This window comes from Prionailurus bengalensis, chromosome B4 (genome assembly GCF_016509475.1).
Source record: "Prionailurus bengalensis isolate Pbe53 chromosome B4, Fcat_Pben_1.1_paternal_pri, whole genome shotgun sequence".
NCBI lineage: Eukaryota > Metazoa > Chordata > Mammalia > Carnivora > Felidae > Prionailurus > Prionailurus bengalensis.
This window is the reverse complement of record NC_057358.1, coordinates 64,651,887-64,665,984: the sequence shown is the minus strand read 5'-3', so window position 1 is coordinate 64,665,984 and position 14,098 is coordinate 64,651,887. Positions and strand designations below refer to the sequence as shown.

Sequence of the window (14,098 nt, the reverse complement as noted above, 5' to 3'; positions counted from 1 at the left end):
GTCCTGATTTTATCTCCTAGATTTTTTTTTTCGATTTGTCCATTTCTCTACATTCCTTCTAAGTCCAAGCTATTAATATCCTACTTTGGACTACTGCAGTTTCACGACTGGTCCTTGTAGCATTCTTACCTGAGCGTTCTCTAGCCTCTGTTTTTACATCCGTCCAAGTTATTTTCCAAACAGCACCAGATGCTGTCTTAAATATGCTAATCTGATAGGTTTCTCCTGTATTTAAAATCCTTAGTTTTCCCTTTGCTCTTGATAAAGAACAGATTCTTACTGATGGCCCACAATATCCCATGTAATTGGCCCCTTTTACTCTCTGTATACCCAGTGACACTGGCTTCTTAAGAGCCCCTGAAGTGCTATACGCCTGTCCTCGTTCAACTCTGCTTCAGCGAGTTATCTCTTGCTCATCATTCAGATGTTGACTCAAATTTCACTTCCTCAAGGAAGACTCCTCCAACTTCCAGAATAAGGAACTGTTTCTTGTCACTATGCTACTGAAGTTCCCTTATTTTTCTTGATGTACTTATTAGTTAAAAAAAAAATTTTTTTTAATGTTTATTTATTTTTGACAGAGAGAGAGAGACAGACAGACAGAGCATGAGCGGGGGAGGGGCAGAGAGAGAGAGGGAGACACAGAATCTGAAGCAGGCTCCAGGCTCTGACCTATCAGCACAGAGCCCAACGCAGGGCTCGAGGTCATGACCTGATCTCACAGACCGCGAGATCATAACCTGAGCCGCAGTCAGACACTCAACCGACTGAGCCACCCAGGTGCCCCATTGATGTACTTATTAGTTTTTAATCATACACTTGTGTGATTATTTGGTGTTTGTAACATTCACTAGGCTGTAAGCTCTGTGAGGCATCATTCTTGTAGATTTTGCTCATAAGGCACACAATAAACTTAGAATGCCAATGAATGAATGAGTACAATGCAAATGCATTCCATTTCTTAGTGAATAGCATTTTTTTCCTAATTATTATAGGATAATCGTCAAAAAACACTTCCCAGTTTAAAAAATTATTTTCTTGGGGCAACTGGGTGCCTCTGTCGGTTAACTGTCTGATGTCTGTTCAAGTCACGATCTCATGGTTCATAGGTTAAGGCCCCGCATTGGGCTCTGTGCTGACAGCTCAGAGCCTGGAGCCTGCTTCGGATTCTGTGTCTCCCTCTCTCTCTGTCCCTCCCCAACTCATGCTCTGTCTCTCAAAAATAAATAAACACGAAAAAAATATTTTCTTGGCCATAGCAACTTCTCACTAGAAATGTCTCCTGAGGCAAGGGAAACAAATGCAAAAATAAACTATTGGGACTTCATCAAAATAAAAACCTTCTGCACAGCGAAGGAAACAATCAACAAAATTAAAAGGTAACCTACTGAATGGGAGAAGATATTTGCAAATGACATATATCAGATGAAGAGTTAGTATCCAAAATACACAAAGAACTTACAAAGCTCAACATCCAAAAAATGAATAATCAGTTAAAAGATGGGAAGAAGACATGAATAGACACTTTTTCAAAGAAGACAGATAACCAACAGACACATGAAAAGATGCTCAACATCACTCATCATTAGGGAAATACAAATCAAAACTACGAGATATCATATCACACCTATCAGAATGGCTAAAATCAACAACACAAGAAACAACAGGTGTTGGTGAGGATGTGTGGAAAGGGGAACCCTCTTGGGCTGTTGATGGGAATGCAAACTGGTGCAGCCACTCCGGAAAGCAGTATGGAGGGTTCCTCAAAAAGTTAAAAATAGAACTACCCTATAATCCAGCAATTGTACTACTAGGTATTTACTCAAAAAATACTAATTCAAAGGGATACATGCACCCCAGTGTTTATTGCAGTATTATCTACAATAGCCAAACTATGGAAACAGCCTAAGTATCCATTGACTGATGAATGGATGAAGAAGAGGTGATATATATATATCTCATAATGCATACATACACACACGCAATGGAATATTCCTCAGCCATAAAAAGAATGAAATCTTGCCATTTGCAACAATGCAGATGGAGCTACAGAATATTATACTAAGCAAAGTATATCAGAGAAAGACAAATACCATATGATTTCACTTATATATGGAATTTAAGAAACAAAATAAGCATAGGGGGAAAAAAGAGAGACGGAGAGGCAGACCAAGAAACAGATTCTTAACTATAGAGAACAAACTGATAGTTACTAGAGGAGAGATGGGTAAAAGGATGGGTTAAATAGATGATGGGGATTAAAGACTGCGCTTGTTATATGGAAGTGTTGAATCATGATTTTGTACACCTGAAACTGATACTACACTGTCTGTTAAACTGGAATTTAAATGAAAACATAAAACACACACACACACATACACACACACACTTAAAAAAAAGCATCTTCTTGCTTCAAAAAGCACATTTCCTCCCAATTATAGTGGACAAACTATTTAAAACTATATAAATATTAGTAAAACTTTTAGTTTAGGTTCACAGCATATACAATTAATGATAGAAAAAAAAACTATTCATTGTTGGGGCGCCTGGGTGGCTCAGTTGGTTGAGCGACCAACTCTTGATTTCAGCTCAGGTCGTATTCCCAGGGTCGTAGGGATTGAGCGCCATGCTGGGCTCCATGCTGACTGTGGAGCCTGCTTGGGATTCTTTGACTCTCTGCCTCTCTCCCCTGCTCATGTTCTCTTTCTAAAATGAAAATTTTAAAAATTAAAAAAAACTCAATTCATTGTTTTCTCATAATTGCAATGAAATTACTCTAAGATTTAGAATTAAACATGCCTGCATCTGCATATTCATATCAGCTACTCTCTTATTTATTTCCAACTCATATCATAGTATTTTGGTAATCCACATTCAAACACGTTTGTTTGAACACAAGGCAAGTGTGTCAGTCAATACCCAAAATCATTTCAAGCAAACTCAATGACAGATTAAAAAGTCTTACCCTGAGGGGAAATTTTGCTATCAAATTGAACTTTGATCGCAGAACTGTTTCACTGAGAAAACTTAGGAGGAAAGCAGAAGAATAAATCTGCAGTAAAAGACCAATCTAAATGAATGATCAATAAGAAGTGTTGCACTTCAGCATACTAATAATATGTTAAATCATGGCACCACAATGCCTGCCGTTCTGTTTACTTGTTGCTTTTTAGAAGAAAGTATATAATCTTCAACTTGGTACACAAGGCCATCAAAAACCTGCTGTTCTCTCTCCCCTGCTTCATTTCATGCTTTGTTCCTCCCTCACCCTTTCCATATGAAACAGCTCAAATTGCTGAAAACCTGTCACCAGCCCCCTCTGGCCTGAGTTACTGAGTTTTGCGTGCCCCTTTACATGTATAACCATAAACCTCTAATGGGCACAGAAGTCCACACATGTTCCTCTGGGAGGCTCACTTCCCTGCCCAGAGACAACTATATCATACTGAACCCTCTTTCTTGAATCTCCCTCATCCTTTCTCTCCCTCTTTTTTCAGCTGATGACTCTTCCTCATACTTCAATGACAAAATTTCCTACCACAAAATCAAAAACACACCCACATTTGCACCCATCATTTCCTTTTTTCTTTCTGTTATAATGGAGGGAAGTTTTCCTCTCCCATCAAAAGCCTGAACTTCCATTTATGCTGTATGTTCCAACTGTTGTTTTCTCAGAGACATCAAATCCTTTGGTTATTATTTACCTATTTAACTATTATTTACCTATTTAACTATTTCTTATGCCCCAGTTCCTCTTACTCATTAGGCTCCAGCCCCATTACCTCTGGCATCCCAATAGCAGACCCAACTTTCTCCTATCTCAGTTCTTCTGACATACGGAGCCACTGAATGTCTTTCCCACCTCCCTTGCCATGGTTAGCTCTTTCTCACCTTTTAGGCACCAGCTTAAATATCTGTGCCTCAGAGAGGTTTTCATTTTTCTAAGTAAAATTGGTTCCAAGTCCTCCTCTGTTAACATCATTCTCCATTCTAACTTCTTGATTGCCTTCTTGGTGTCTTTGTAGTAATTTAAAATGCTTATTTGTCCATTTACTTGACTTCGGTTATTTTCTCCATTAGAATGTAAACTAGGTGAAACTGGCTATCATTTTGCTTACCATTTTTTCTCCATGATCCAGCACAGTGTTCTGCACATAGCTGTCATCAAAATAAGTTTATCAATTAAGTAATTTATTTAATTGAATGATTTTTTTTTTTGCCTTTCCAAACTTGATGTTTTTACAACACTTATATAGTTACTAGCAGCCTTCATGACCATTAAGAAATCTCACTTACATGTCCACATGCTCGACAATGATGTCTTCTCCTTGTCAGTGCATTGAAAGACTCCTTGCATTTCATACACATCGTTACTTCATTATCTCGGATCCATCTTGGAGCTCTTTTCCCTAGCTCAGCAGTCTAAAAAAGAAAGAGATTCAATTTTAATAGAAAAAACTGTCATTTCCATCTATTTGTTTACTTATTTATTAAAAAGCACTTCAACAACATTGCTTATATCATGCTCTGAAACTCAAGACCCAGGAAAAGAAATAAAAGGTACAAAGAAGTTTAAGCAGCACAAAAAGGCACTCGCTATTGTATTCATGTAAGGAAAAATGAGATTCTGTCTAGCAGAACAGTTCTGCAACTGCAAAGAGAAAAGAACTTAAAGAATTTAATTCAACTTACAGAAACCTCTGAGTGCATGTCATTATCCTTTGCAATTGCATTTCTGAAGGTTTCATGCCTCTGATGGAAAGCATCAATGGTCTCCTGAAGCGCCTAAAATATAAATGAGATTCAAAGCACACATTAAAATATCACTTACAAATTAATGAAAATGCCTTATCAAACAAACATCTATGATGTGAAAATGACCTTAAGAATTAACTGACCTTGTTCTTATGACATTGATGTATGTATACGCTACAATATGTACATGTTTGTGTACACACACAAAGGTTACCAAAAAACAAAAACAAAAACGAAAACAGAAATCCGGTTTACCTTGATCCATTCTTCTTTGTCTTGCTCAGAACTAAAACAAAACAGAATATAAGTGAATGCAGAAAACATTAATGAGTTATAACTTGTGAATAAGAATAAAACTATGCTTTGATGTTGTTTCAACTTTCTGGAAAATTCAGGGATGTCCAGGAAGAAGTTTCAACAAAAATTAAACAGAATCTTTGGCAAGTGAACAAACAAATTCTTAAACAGAATTATGGTACACATAATTTTTGAGTGGGAGAGTTAAGTTTAGCTTCCATTAATATACTGCCCTGATGTTATTTTTAATAACCATCATCTAGCTGAACATATTAGGTAACATAGATGTAGTTATACCAGATATAAAACTAGTCTTCCAATTCACCTTTAAGAAAACACACGAGATTTTCAAAGGCTACTAGTCACAGTTCATCTTAGAAAACATTACATGTATCCTCTAGAATCTAAAATATCTTTGTAAAGGTCTTAGGGAGCTATTTAATATTTCCTCTGATAAATAATTTTGCTAGAAAGTTTTAGGCAATACTGTACTTAACCTATTACAGATAAAGCAAAAGAAAATTTTTAGATGCTTGTAGGAAGGAAGTTTCACAGATTAATGGACTCCAGTACTTAATAATTTTCTGTTGGGAAAAAAAATTTCCTTGACTATAATCAAATCTTCTATTTTCCTATTGAGGCAAATTCTCTTTATTTCATCTCCCTTGCAGGTAGCTTACACAGCTGGCTGCTGTCACAGAATGTGTTAGAAAAGTCCTCATTAGTAGACTCTGGCCTGAGCTAGATCTTCAAGTTGGGGGATTTTGAAGAATGTCAAAAGAGTGGGGCTCCATTTGTTTGCATGTGTTTGCTAGGCTAGGGCTGAGTTTGAGTTCCAGCCTGAATGTCACATGCCTCGCTCCTACAGGTGTCACATATAAATGAGTCTAGCAGGAGCTTGGCTCTTGTGACATCATCCATCTTTCTAGCAAATTTATTCTTGAGCATCATGATGTGCCAAGAATGCAGCTGGAATCTGTGCTTGTCAAATGGAAGATTCTGCTTATTGCTCACCTGGGGATCCTCGGACCAAGACTCTTACTGGGGAAGGCTTCAATCTTGCTCCTCAAAAAAGATTGCTCCCTACTGCAGTGGCCTGCGTGGATAAAATTATTTCTACTGCCTTGTAATCATAGTTATTTCCTAGCTGCTCTCAGCCTTTTAAATGCAAAGAAACTTGATAAGTCTTTAATGCTTTTTGTTTTACTTTCTCAGTCATGGCAGATTTTTTACTCCTCTAACTTACTTATTACTATGTTTTTACATAGATTTAGTAACATAAAACCATGAAATAAAAACTATATAAGACCGAATACTTTATATTCTTTTAAATATGGAAGAGGAAGTAGAATGTAAGAGGGTTTTTTTTCCCTTCTTCTTTTTCTTTTCTTTTTTTTTTTTTTTTTGGTCACTGTGGAAAAATCTTTATTTTAAGAAAAAAATTTAGTTAACAAAAAAGTTTAACAAGTTTCACTTAACAAAATACACCCAAAAGGAAATCACAGTACAGAGAAAGTTTCAAGTCCTCACCAATTCCTATGGTATTAGTAATGTGTCTCAATTTTCAAAACTAACTTATTTTTAAAAGTTTAAACTTAACCTAAAAGATTTTAAATAAAAGTAAACTAGAATGAACAAACATGATAAATGTTCCTCTTTAATTAGGGATCTAGCACCTTGAGTTTTCCAAAAAAGTATGTCTCCCCAATGTGTTCACAGTGATGTGGTATAAAAGATCCATTTAAGGGGCGCCTGGGTGGCGCAGTCGGTTAAGTGTCCGACTTCAGCCAGGTCACGATCTCGCCGTCCGTGAGTTCGAGCCCCGCGTCGGGCTCTGGGCTGATGGCTCAGAGCCTGGAGCCGGTTTCCGATTCTGTGTCTCCCTCTCTCTCTGCCCCTCCCCCATTCATGCTCTGTTTCTCTCTGTCCCAAAAATAAATAAACGTTGAAAAAAAATTTAAAAAAAAAAAAAAAAAAAAAAAAGATCCATTTAATGTACTCAAAACTAATTTCACTCAGATAACATCATTCTGAAGTACACTACCAAAATGTTAATTGAGAAAAGCTGAAAATAGTTTTAGTTTATTCAAAGCACATGCTAGAAGAAAGCTTGTATGACAAAACACTGAAGAGGTAATTTTTTAATCCAGATTTCACAAACTCATGGTGCAAAATGGGTCCCACAGCTTCTGTAGGAGGTCAGTCTTAAGGCTGACTCATTCTGCAAGAAAAGCAGAATCTTTTTTCCCCCCAGTTGGTTTTAGAAGTGAATTATCTATAAATATGTCCAAACATACATCCAATTTTGGGCTCCGTGCAATCTCTGTAACACTCTGATGTTCTGAGACTTTCAATGTTTGTCTCTACTCTTGAAAGAATCATAGACTGGATGAAAAGTAATCACTTAATTTGGATCTTTGATTCACCATGTAATCATAGATATAAGTGCAGCAATGCGATTAGGGGAAGAGGAAATTTAAGGAAACATGACTGTGTTTTCAATTCCAGTTGAAATGTATCCAATACTGCATACTGGAACTCTACAAAGTGACTACTACCTGTACTTAACAAAATTCCTCATGAATTAGCCCCATCCTCAAGAGAAAAGAGCCCACTTGCTAATGGAAGGCTGGAGTTCCCATTTAGACAATCCCTGAAACCTTGATAATCTCTCTTCTGCTGTTTAGACATGTCTCAGGTTTGCAGATTTGGAAGTGTGCTGGTATTTCAGATCAGCAGCACTTCATTCTTCTCCAAGAAAACTTCTGCACTGAAAACTTGCACTTCTGCACTTCATGCACTTCTGCAGTGAAAACTTCTCTGAGGGTCAGAACTACTGATAAGTCCTCCCCGTTGCCAGAACCAGTCACTCAGTGAGTCAGGCTCTGAGTGAGGATTCAGGTCAGGAACCTCCAAGCACAGCAAAATACCTTCTTCCCTTGGGTTTGAATGGCTGGGGCCCAAATCGCACCATAAAGTCGGAAAACCATGGCATTCAAAGCCAAGTCCTCTATACTTTTAATTCATGCTTGAAATGCCACCTTCTAATCCTCAGAGCAGTCCCCTAGCAGTTCCCTAAGTAATGCCAGGTTCAGGAGAGATTTGCTGTGGGAAACCAAAGTACTGGCTGGCTATTTCTTCAAATTTTCCCAGCCTGCTGGATCTCCCCTAACTGTAAGATCACCAATTCCCTGATTCCCTGGGCAGATTCCTGCCAGAATGAATTATTCTCTTTTGAAAGTCTGAACTTCAAGCTTTTATGGTTACTAAGTACAAATATCCAGGATGAATTCATATGATACACTATAGGTACAACAGAACAAAAAGGAACAGAAGTGCTCTATGAGTCTCCAGATCCTGGGGTATCAGAACCATCAGAGTGAGGACTGGTACTTAACCCTCTGATCTGTGACCTTCTGAAGGTTCTCAATTTTCACCATGACATAGGTCTTTGTAGGATAAATGGATGACAGTCTTCTAAGGCAGATATTTCAAAATCTGACAGCATGCTGTTTCCCAGAGGTTCACACGTCAGGTAGCTATGATCCATTGTAGTGGTTCTCATTGTTTTTTCCCCTCTAAACATGGTTAGGTTAGAGAGATGGATGCTAGAACTCTAGCCTTCTTTCCAATTCAATAAAGCATGCAAAAAAGAATCACCCCTTCCAGAAGTCCTGGTTTCTAGAGGCCACGATGGCTCTAAATGGCCCCCTTCATGTATCCTCCACCGTGGCAGGAGAATCATTACCTTTTCTACCCTGCCTCTTCTGAATATTCTCTCCATCAAAGTCCAATAAGTCCCACAAATGCAGAGACACTGAAGGAGTGACAGTTGATGCTTCAACATTTAGCATGGAATAATAAGCATCAATAAACACTGTGCACCCAAAAGAAGGGCAGAGGGAGGAAGTGTTAGGGGAGAACCTTTTCCTACAAGTCTCAAAACCCTGGCTTGAATGCAACAACTTCATTCTTTGAGCACCCTGTAAATCTGAAGAGGCAATGTAACTTACTGAATTTTTACCGTCTCAAAACCACTATCCTAGGCACTACAGAGGAATCAAAAGGGAAGACATCATTCTTGCCTTTTAAGAGCTTCTACTACTTCTCTTATGTCCAACCAGATTCCCAGAGGTCTATAGTATTCACTTGGGAAAGATCCTCAGAATTATTCTGTCCTACAACTCCTTCCAACGCTTGTAGAAAGCTGAGTGAATGAATCTCTCACCTGGCTTGTAGCTCCAGTGTTCTCTCTTTTCCAGATACCTGGAAAGTGTGTGGATACTCTTCATTGTGGGTCTCTACAATTTTCATTCCATCGATGCCAACCCTGGTTCGAACTGTGAATTTAGAGCCCACCAAGCTGAATCTTGGTACACAATACAGCAACATGTTGTTGAACTGCAAGGAGACAGAACACACATCAACAAGTAAGAAAACAAAGAAGAAAGAGGAAAGTGACCAATACGAAAAGTAGCCCTAGGCAAAAATTCCAAGGAATTTCTAGGGAATATCATACTTTCTATGTGAGCAAAATTATTGAAATACTATATTGAGATTTTAGGCCTATGTCAAAATTACCCTATTTTAAAATTTATAACATATTTCTCTTTATTGGTTCATAATAATTAATTATTAATGTTTTTATTTATTTTGAGAGAGGGGAAGGAGCAGAGGGAGAGAGGGAGAGAGGGAGAGAGAGAGAGAGAAAATCCCCAGCAGGCTTCACACTGTCAGTGCAGAGCCTGACGTGAGGCTTGATCTCACAAATTGCAAGATCATGACCTGAGCCAAAATCTAGAGTTGGACGCTTAAGCAACTGAGCCACTGGGTGCCCTTCATAGTTTATTGATATTTAAGTAAACCAATCATCATTTGTACTATTAAGAAAATTAGTTCAATTAAATTCAGCAATAATTTATTAAGGACTTTCCACATACCAGAACCTGAAATTCTCAACCACATAAGTTGAAGCCCTTAGGCATCAAAATTTCTAATTGTTGTGTCTTACAAAGCAAGTCTACAATAGTTATTAGAGAAAAAGAGTAATTTTTAGCAATTATTTTTGTGTGTTTAATATTAGGTTAAAAAAACCCCAAATTATTACTTTAGAACATGTGAGGTTAGCACACTAAGCCCTACATAAAAATCTAAGTTACTATTTTATATTGGCCCACATCTTAAGAATTTGTCATGTATGAATAGAGAAGTCATCTATTTTGGCAAAAAGTTTTTAAAGATCTTCTTTACCGGATCTGCTTTTAAAATGAAGGACCTTCTGGGTACCTGGGTGGCTTAGTCAGTTAAGCGTTCAACTTTGGCTCAGGTCATGATCTCATGGTTTGTGAGTTCGAGCCCCGCATTGGGCTCTCTACTGTCAGCTCAGAGCCCGCGTCAGATCCTCTGTCTCCCTCTCTCTCTGCTCCTCCCCACTCGTGCTTTCTCGAACTCCAAAATAAACATTTGAAAAAAATTTAAGTAACATGAAGGACTTTATTTTGAAAACTGAATCAAACTTTGTATAATACCTCATTTCTAGTCAACAGTGAACTACCCCTGCTAATCAGGACCAAGCAGTAAGTATGGGGAGGCATTTAATTCACTTTTGAGTATATTAAAACATACAGAAAGAGGAAAGACTAAATACTTAGGTTAATCTGTAGGCAGATTCCTAAAGAAGGTCCATACTTACCTTCTTCCTTCCTATTATTGTCTCTTACACTGTTTCTAGAGTCACATATATTTTTGGAAGACAAGGGCAACTGGGGACTATGCACTACATAACTTCTCCTGTCTCAGGATAATTATCTCTAAAAGTCACAGGTTGTTAAGAGGATTAAATGAAGAAAACTGTCCTGTTGAACCAGGTCCCGTTTGGCTCCACCTAAGCCATCAAGACAAGAAATCTTGATGGGTTCTGAAAACATTTCAACCTGTTTATGTGACACTGCCCACTGTACTCATTCTGAAAGCAAATTTCTCATTGGTTGTTCCTTGTGCATTATTATGCAACATCCTGTAACCAGCATCAAAAATTTCATTTCCTCAATGGAAATAAAAGGGCACTAAATACACTTTAACAGATGCATCTCAGCACCACATTTCACATTTACATTTCTAGAAGAGAACCCTAATGACCTATGCCCTATTATTAACAGTCTGCTGTGTTCTAAAGTATGGCAATCACTAGCCTCATTGCAGTACACAGGACTTAGGGATTTGAAAACACTCTGAAAGGCTCTCATCACCATCCAGCTTGGTTAATGCAACAGCTTGCTGCTGTTTGTGTTAACGTTTCTCTCTATCTTGTACGAAGGCCGTCTCAGGAGTGGATTTGGTCCAGGCTGTAAACAGTGCAGCAGGAAGGGGAGAGCCGCCGACATGCACAGGGCTCAACTTTCAAGACAACAACAGCCTCATTTTCTGCAAACTGAGTGACAAATGTAATGTCATGCCATAAAATTTCTGAGTTATCTGATGCTATACCCAGTTCACTTTATAAAGTTCAGCAAAGTCTTCTTATTTTATAGAAACACTGTCCATGAATGTGGAAATTCTTGGCATTTAGTTTTTGCAGTTCACACTCATGCAAGATGACAGACTGTTTTATGAATGATGTTTCTCTTTCTGTTTTACACTTGCAAGATTATGTTTCCCTTATTATATAGTCTTCCTAATTGGGGCTTTACGTTCTCAATGGTCAATAACTGTTTTATCACCCTTCTAGAACTCATGTCACAATCTAATGCTCATCAATAAATACCTTTTTTCTTCTTTCTTACAGCTGAAAGTAAGAGCTCTTGACAGACATAAAATAGCGCTTATGAAGTAGCAGATGCCATATATGTACAGGAATTAGGTAGTCACTCTTGTTCCCTCTGTGAACCCTGCTCCTTTGGTGAAAGCCGTTATCACCTTGCCTCTGGGTTTCTGCTGGTACTGAAGAAGAAGTGATAGCAAGTGCAGCACCAAGTAGATTGACTTTCCCTTTCGGTGCAGGAGATCCCTTGTTATCCACGGCCACAGCTCAGAAGTCGTTATGGACATGTAATCTCTGGCTGGTGAGCAAGCTCCAGAAGTGCTAAGCTAGAAGCCAGTCTCAATTTTATTAAAAACATAGGGCAAGTCCCCCTTCTTGATCTCCAGTGTCCTCAACTACTCATATTAAGTCTCTTAAAATGTGTATTTAACTGAAACAATTCAATTTCATGTCTCGCCAGTGACAGTTTCATTCCAGTTTGTTTTAAAAGGTAAAAGAAAAAAGTACATTATTGGAGAAAATTTCCAGTGCCTGCTCTGTATTCAAAGTTTAAATAAGTCATGGAATGGGGGAGGGAAATCAAAACCCGTCCAGCTACAAGCAAATAAAGGCTAGAACTCCAAAGGGCCAAGAATAAAAACCTCCTGGGTCATTCTGTAGGATAATTTAGTGATTTTTTAAAAAAATATTCAGATATCAGGTGTGGTTATATAATTTAGTCAACAGAATACACTGCAGTAATACAAACAAGTATGGTGTGGAGGCAAGAAAACGTGCTAACACATGAAGGTCAGCTGAATGTTGAAATCAGATTCTAAATGCAATTTGGCTTTTTTAGAGAAATGTAATACCACCAGAGAAGGACACAGAAAACTAGCCCTCATATTCTTTCTAGAGACAAAAATAAGAAAGGTTGCTGAGGTTACTATGTATAAAAAACCAAAATGCTCTATGCAAAGCAAAGTGTGCTGGCAAGAGGAGGGTGCGCGACAAGAACAGGTCAGGGGATGGAGGTGGGTGGGCGTGCTGGGATCAAGAGAACGGACCTACAGAGATGCTTTTAAGATGGTCTTCACAAGACAAATGCGGCTTTCCAGTAACTCTTGCTCTAGGACTCCATTCTCCTGGGAGGCAACGGCAAGAGAGATTTGATAGCTTACAATAAGTGGAATGAGATGGGTCCTTTCTTCAAAGACACTATGGCTGTAGTTCCCCAAGGCTCCTTGCCATCTGTCCTCCAAATAGCTGCTTAATTTGGCTCTGCACCAAGCTATTCAGCCTAAAACTATTTCCAGGATAATTCTCAAATGTGAAGATTAAACCAAGGCAATTGGTTAGACACAGAGCTAGAAGCTTAAGTATTGAAACTGTAACAATCATGCAGAAGAAGGGAAAGGAAATTACCTAAGCACCTAAAAGAAGGGGAAAGGCAGAGGGAAGACATTGGTAGAGGGAAGACATTAACTCCCAGGCATTTTGCCCCAAATAGTATATTAAGCATGTCTTTTTAATCTGTATTTTTTTTAAGTTTATTTATTTATTTAGAGAGAGAGCAAGTGCACATGAGCAGGGTAGGGGTAGAGAGAGGGAGAGAGAGAATCCCAAGCAGGATCCGTGCTGTCAGTGCAGAGCCCGATACGGAACTCGATTGTCATGACTTGAGCCAAAATCAAGAGTCAGACACTTAACTGACTGAGCCACCTAAGCGTCCCTAATCTGTATTTTTGATGCTTTGACATCTTGGGGCTTTGCTGACAATGGAGGGATTTGTCCTTCTTCGGGTTATCCACTTACTAGAAGTAGTAAATGAGTGACCTACATGCATGCTTTTCATATGGAAACCAACCAATCCAGAGGCCATACCCTAACCACCTCCTTTTTTGAGCTTTTACACCCTGGGCCAATATTCCCCTGCCCTAATCACTCAGACAACAGCCAGTATATACCCCAGAGCCTGATGGAATTATGTAAACTAGCAAATCCTAAGTCTGTTTATTTTGTCTTGCCCATTCCTTCTCAATGAACCCATAATAAACACTCTTGCTCACATTTTCTGTTTGGTTCCTCTGCCTCCTTATGGACTCTGGTGCTTTCTTGTGTAACCACCCCCCCCCCCCCCCCCCCCCCATGGTATGGCAAGCCTCTCCTTTGAGGAATCTCTGCGTATAATGATCTTTTTCATGGCAATTTTCTCCTGATCTAGTGGTCTCACTGTACCTAAACAACAATCATATATTTCAAAATAATTAGAGCTCAGAACCCTGACATGACATCACAAGTCCTAGA

General features: G+C 38.6%; 1 protein-coding gene across 4 annotated transcripts in view; it reads right to left on the bottom strand.

The window, feature by feature from the left end:
* FGD4 (FYVE, RhoGEF and PH domain containing 4) overlaps positions 1-14,098 on the bottom strand; it is a 217,719-nt gene that overhangs the window by 14,405 nt on the left and 189,216 nt on the right. For all 4 annotated transcript variants that reach the window (XM_043562945.1, XM_043562946.1, XM_043562947.1 and 1 more), the window contains 4 exons: positions 9,281-9,453; positions 5,011-5,041; positions 4,693-4,785; positions 4,297-4,422 (listed from right to left, as the gene is read on the bottom strand). In XM_043562945.1, the coding sequence (XP_043418880.1) occupies positions 4,297-4,422; positions 4,693-4,785; positions 5,011-5,041; positions 9,281-9,453 (423 nt within the window). The remainder of the gene's footprint in view (positions 1-4,296; positions 4,423-4,692; positions 4,786-5,010; positions 5,042-9,280; positions 9,454-14,098) is intronic.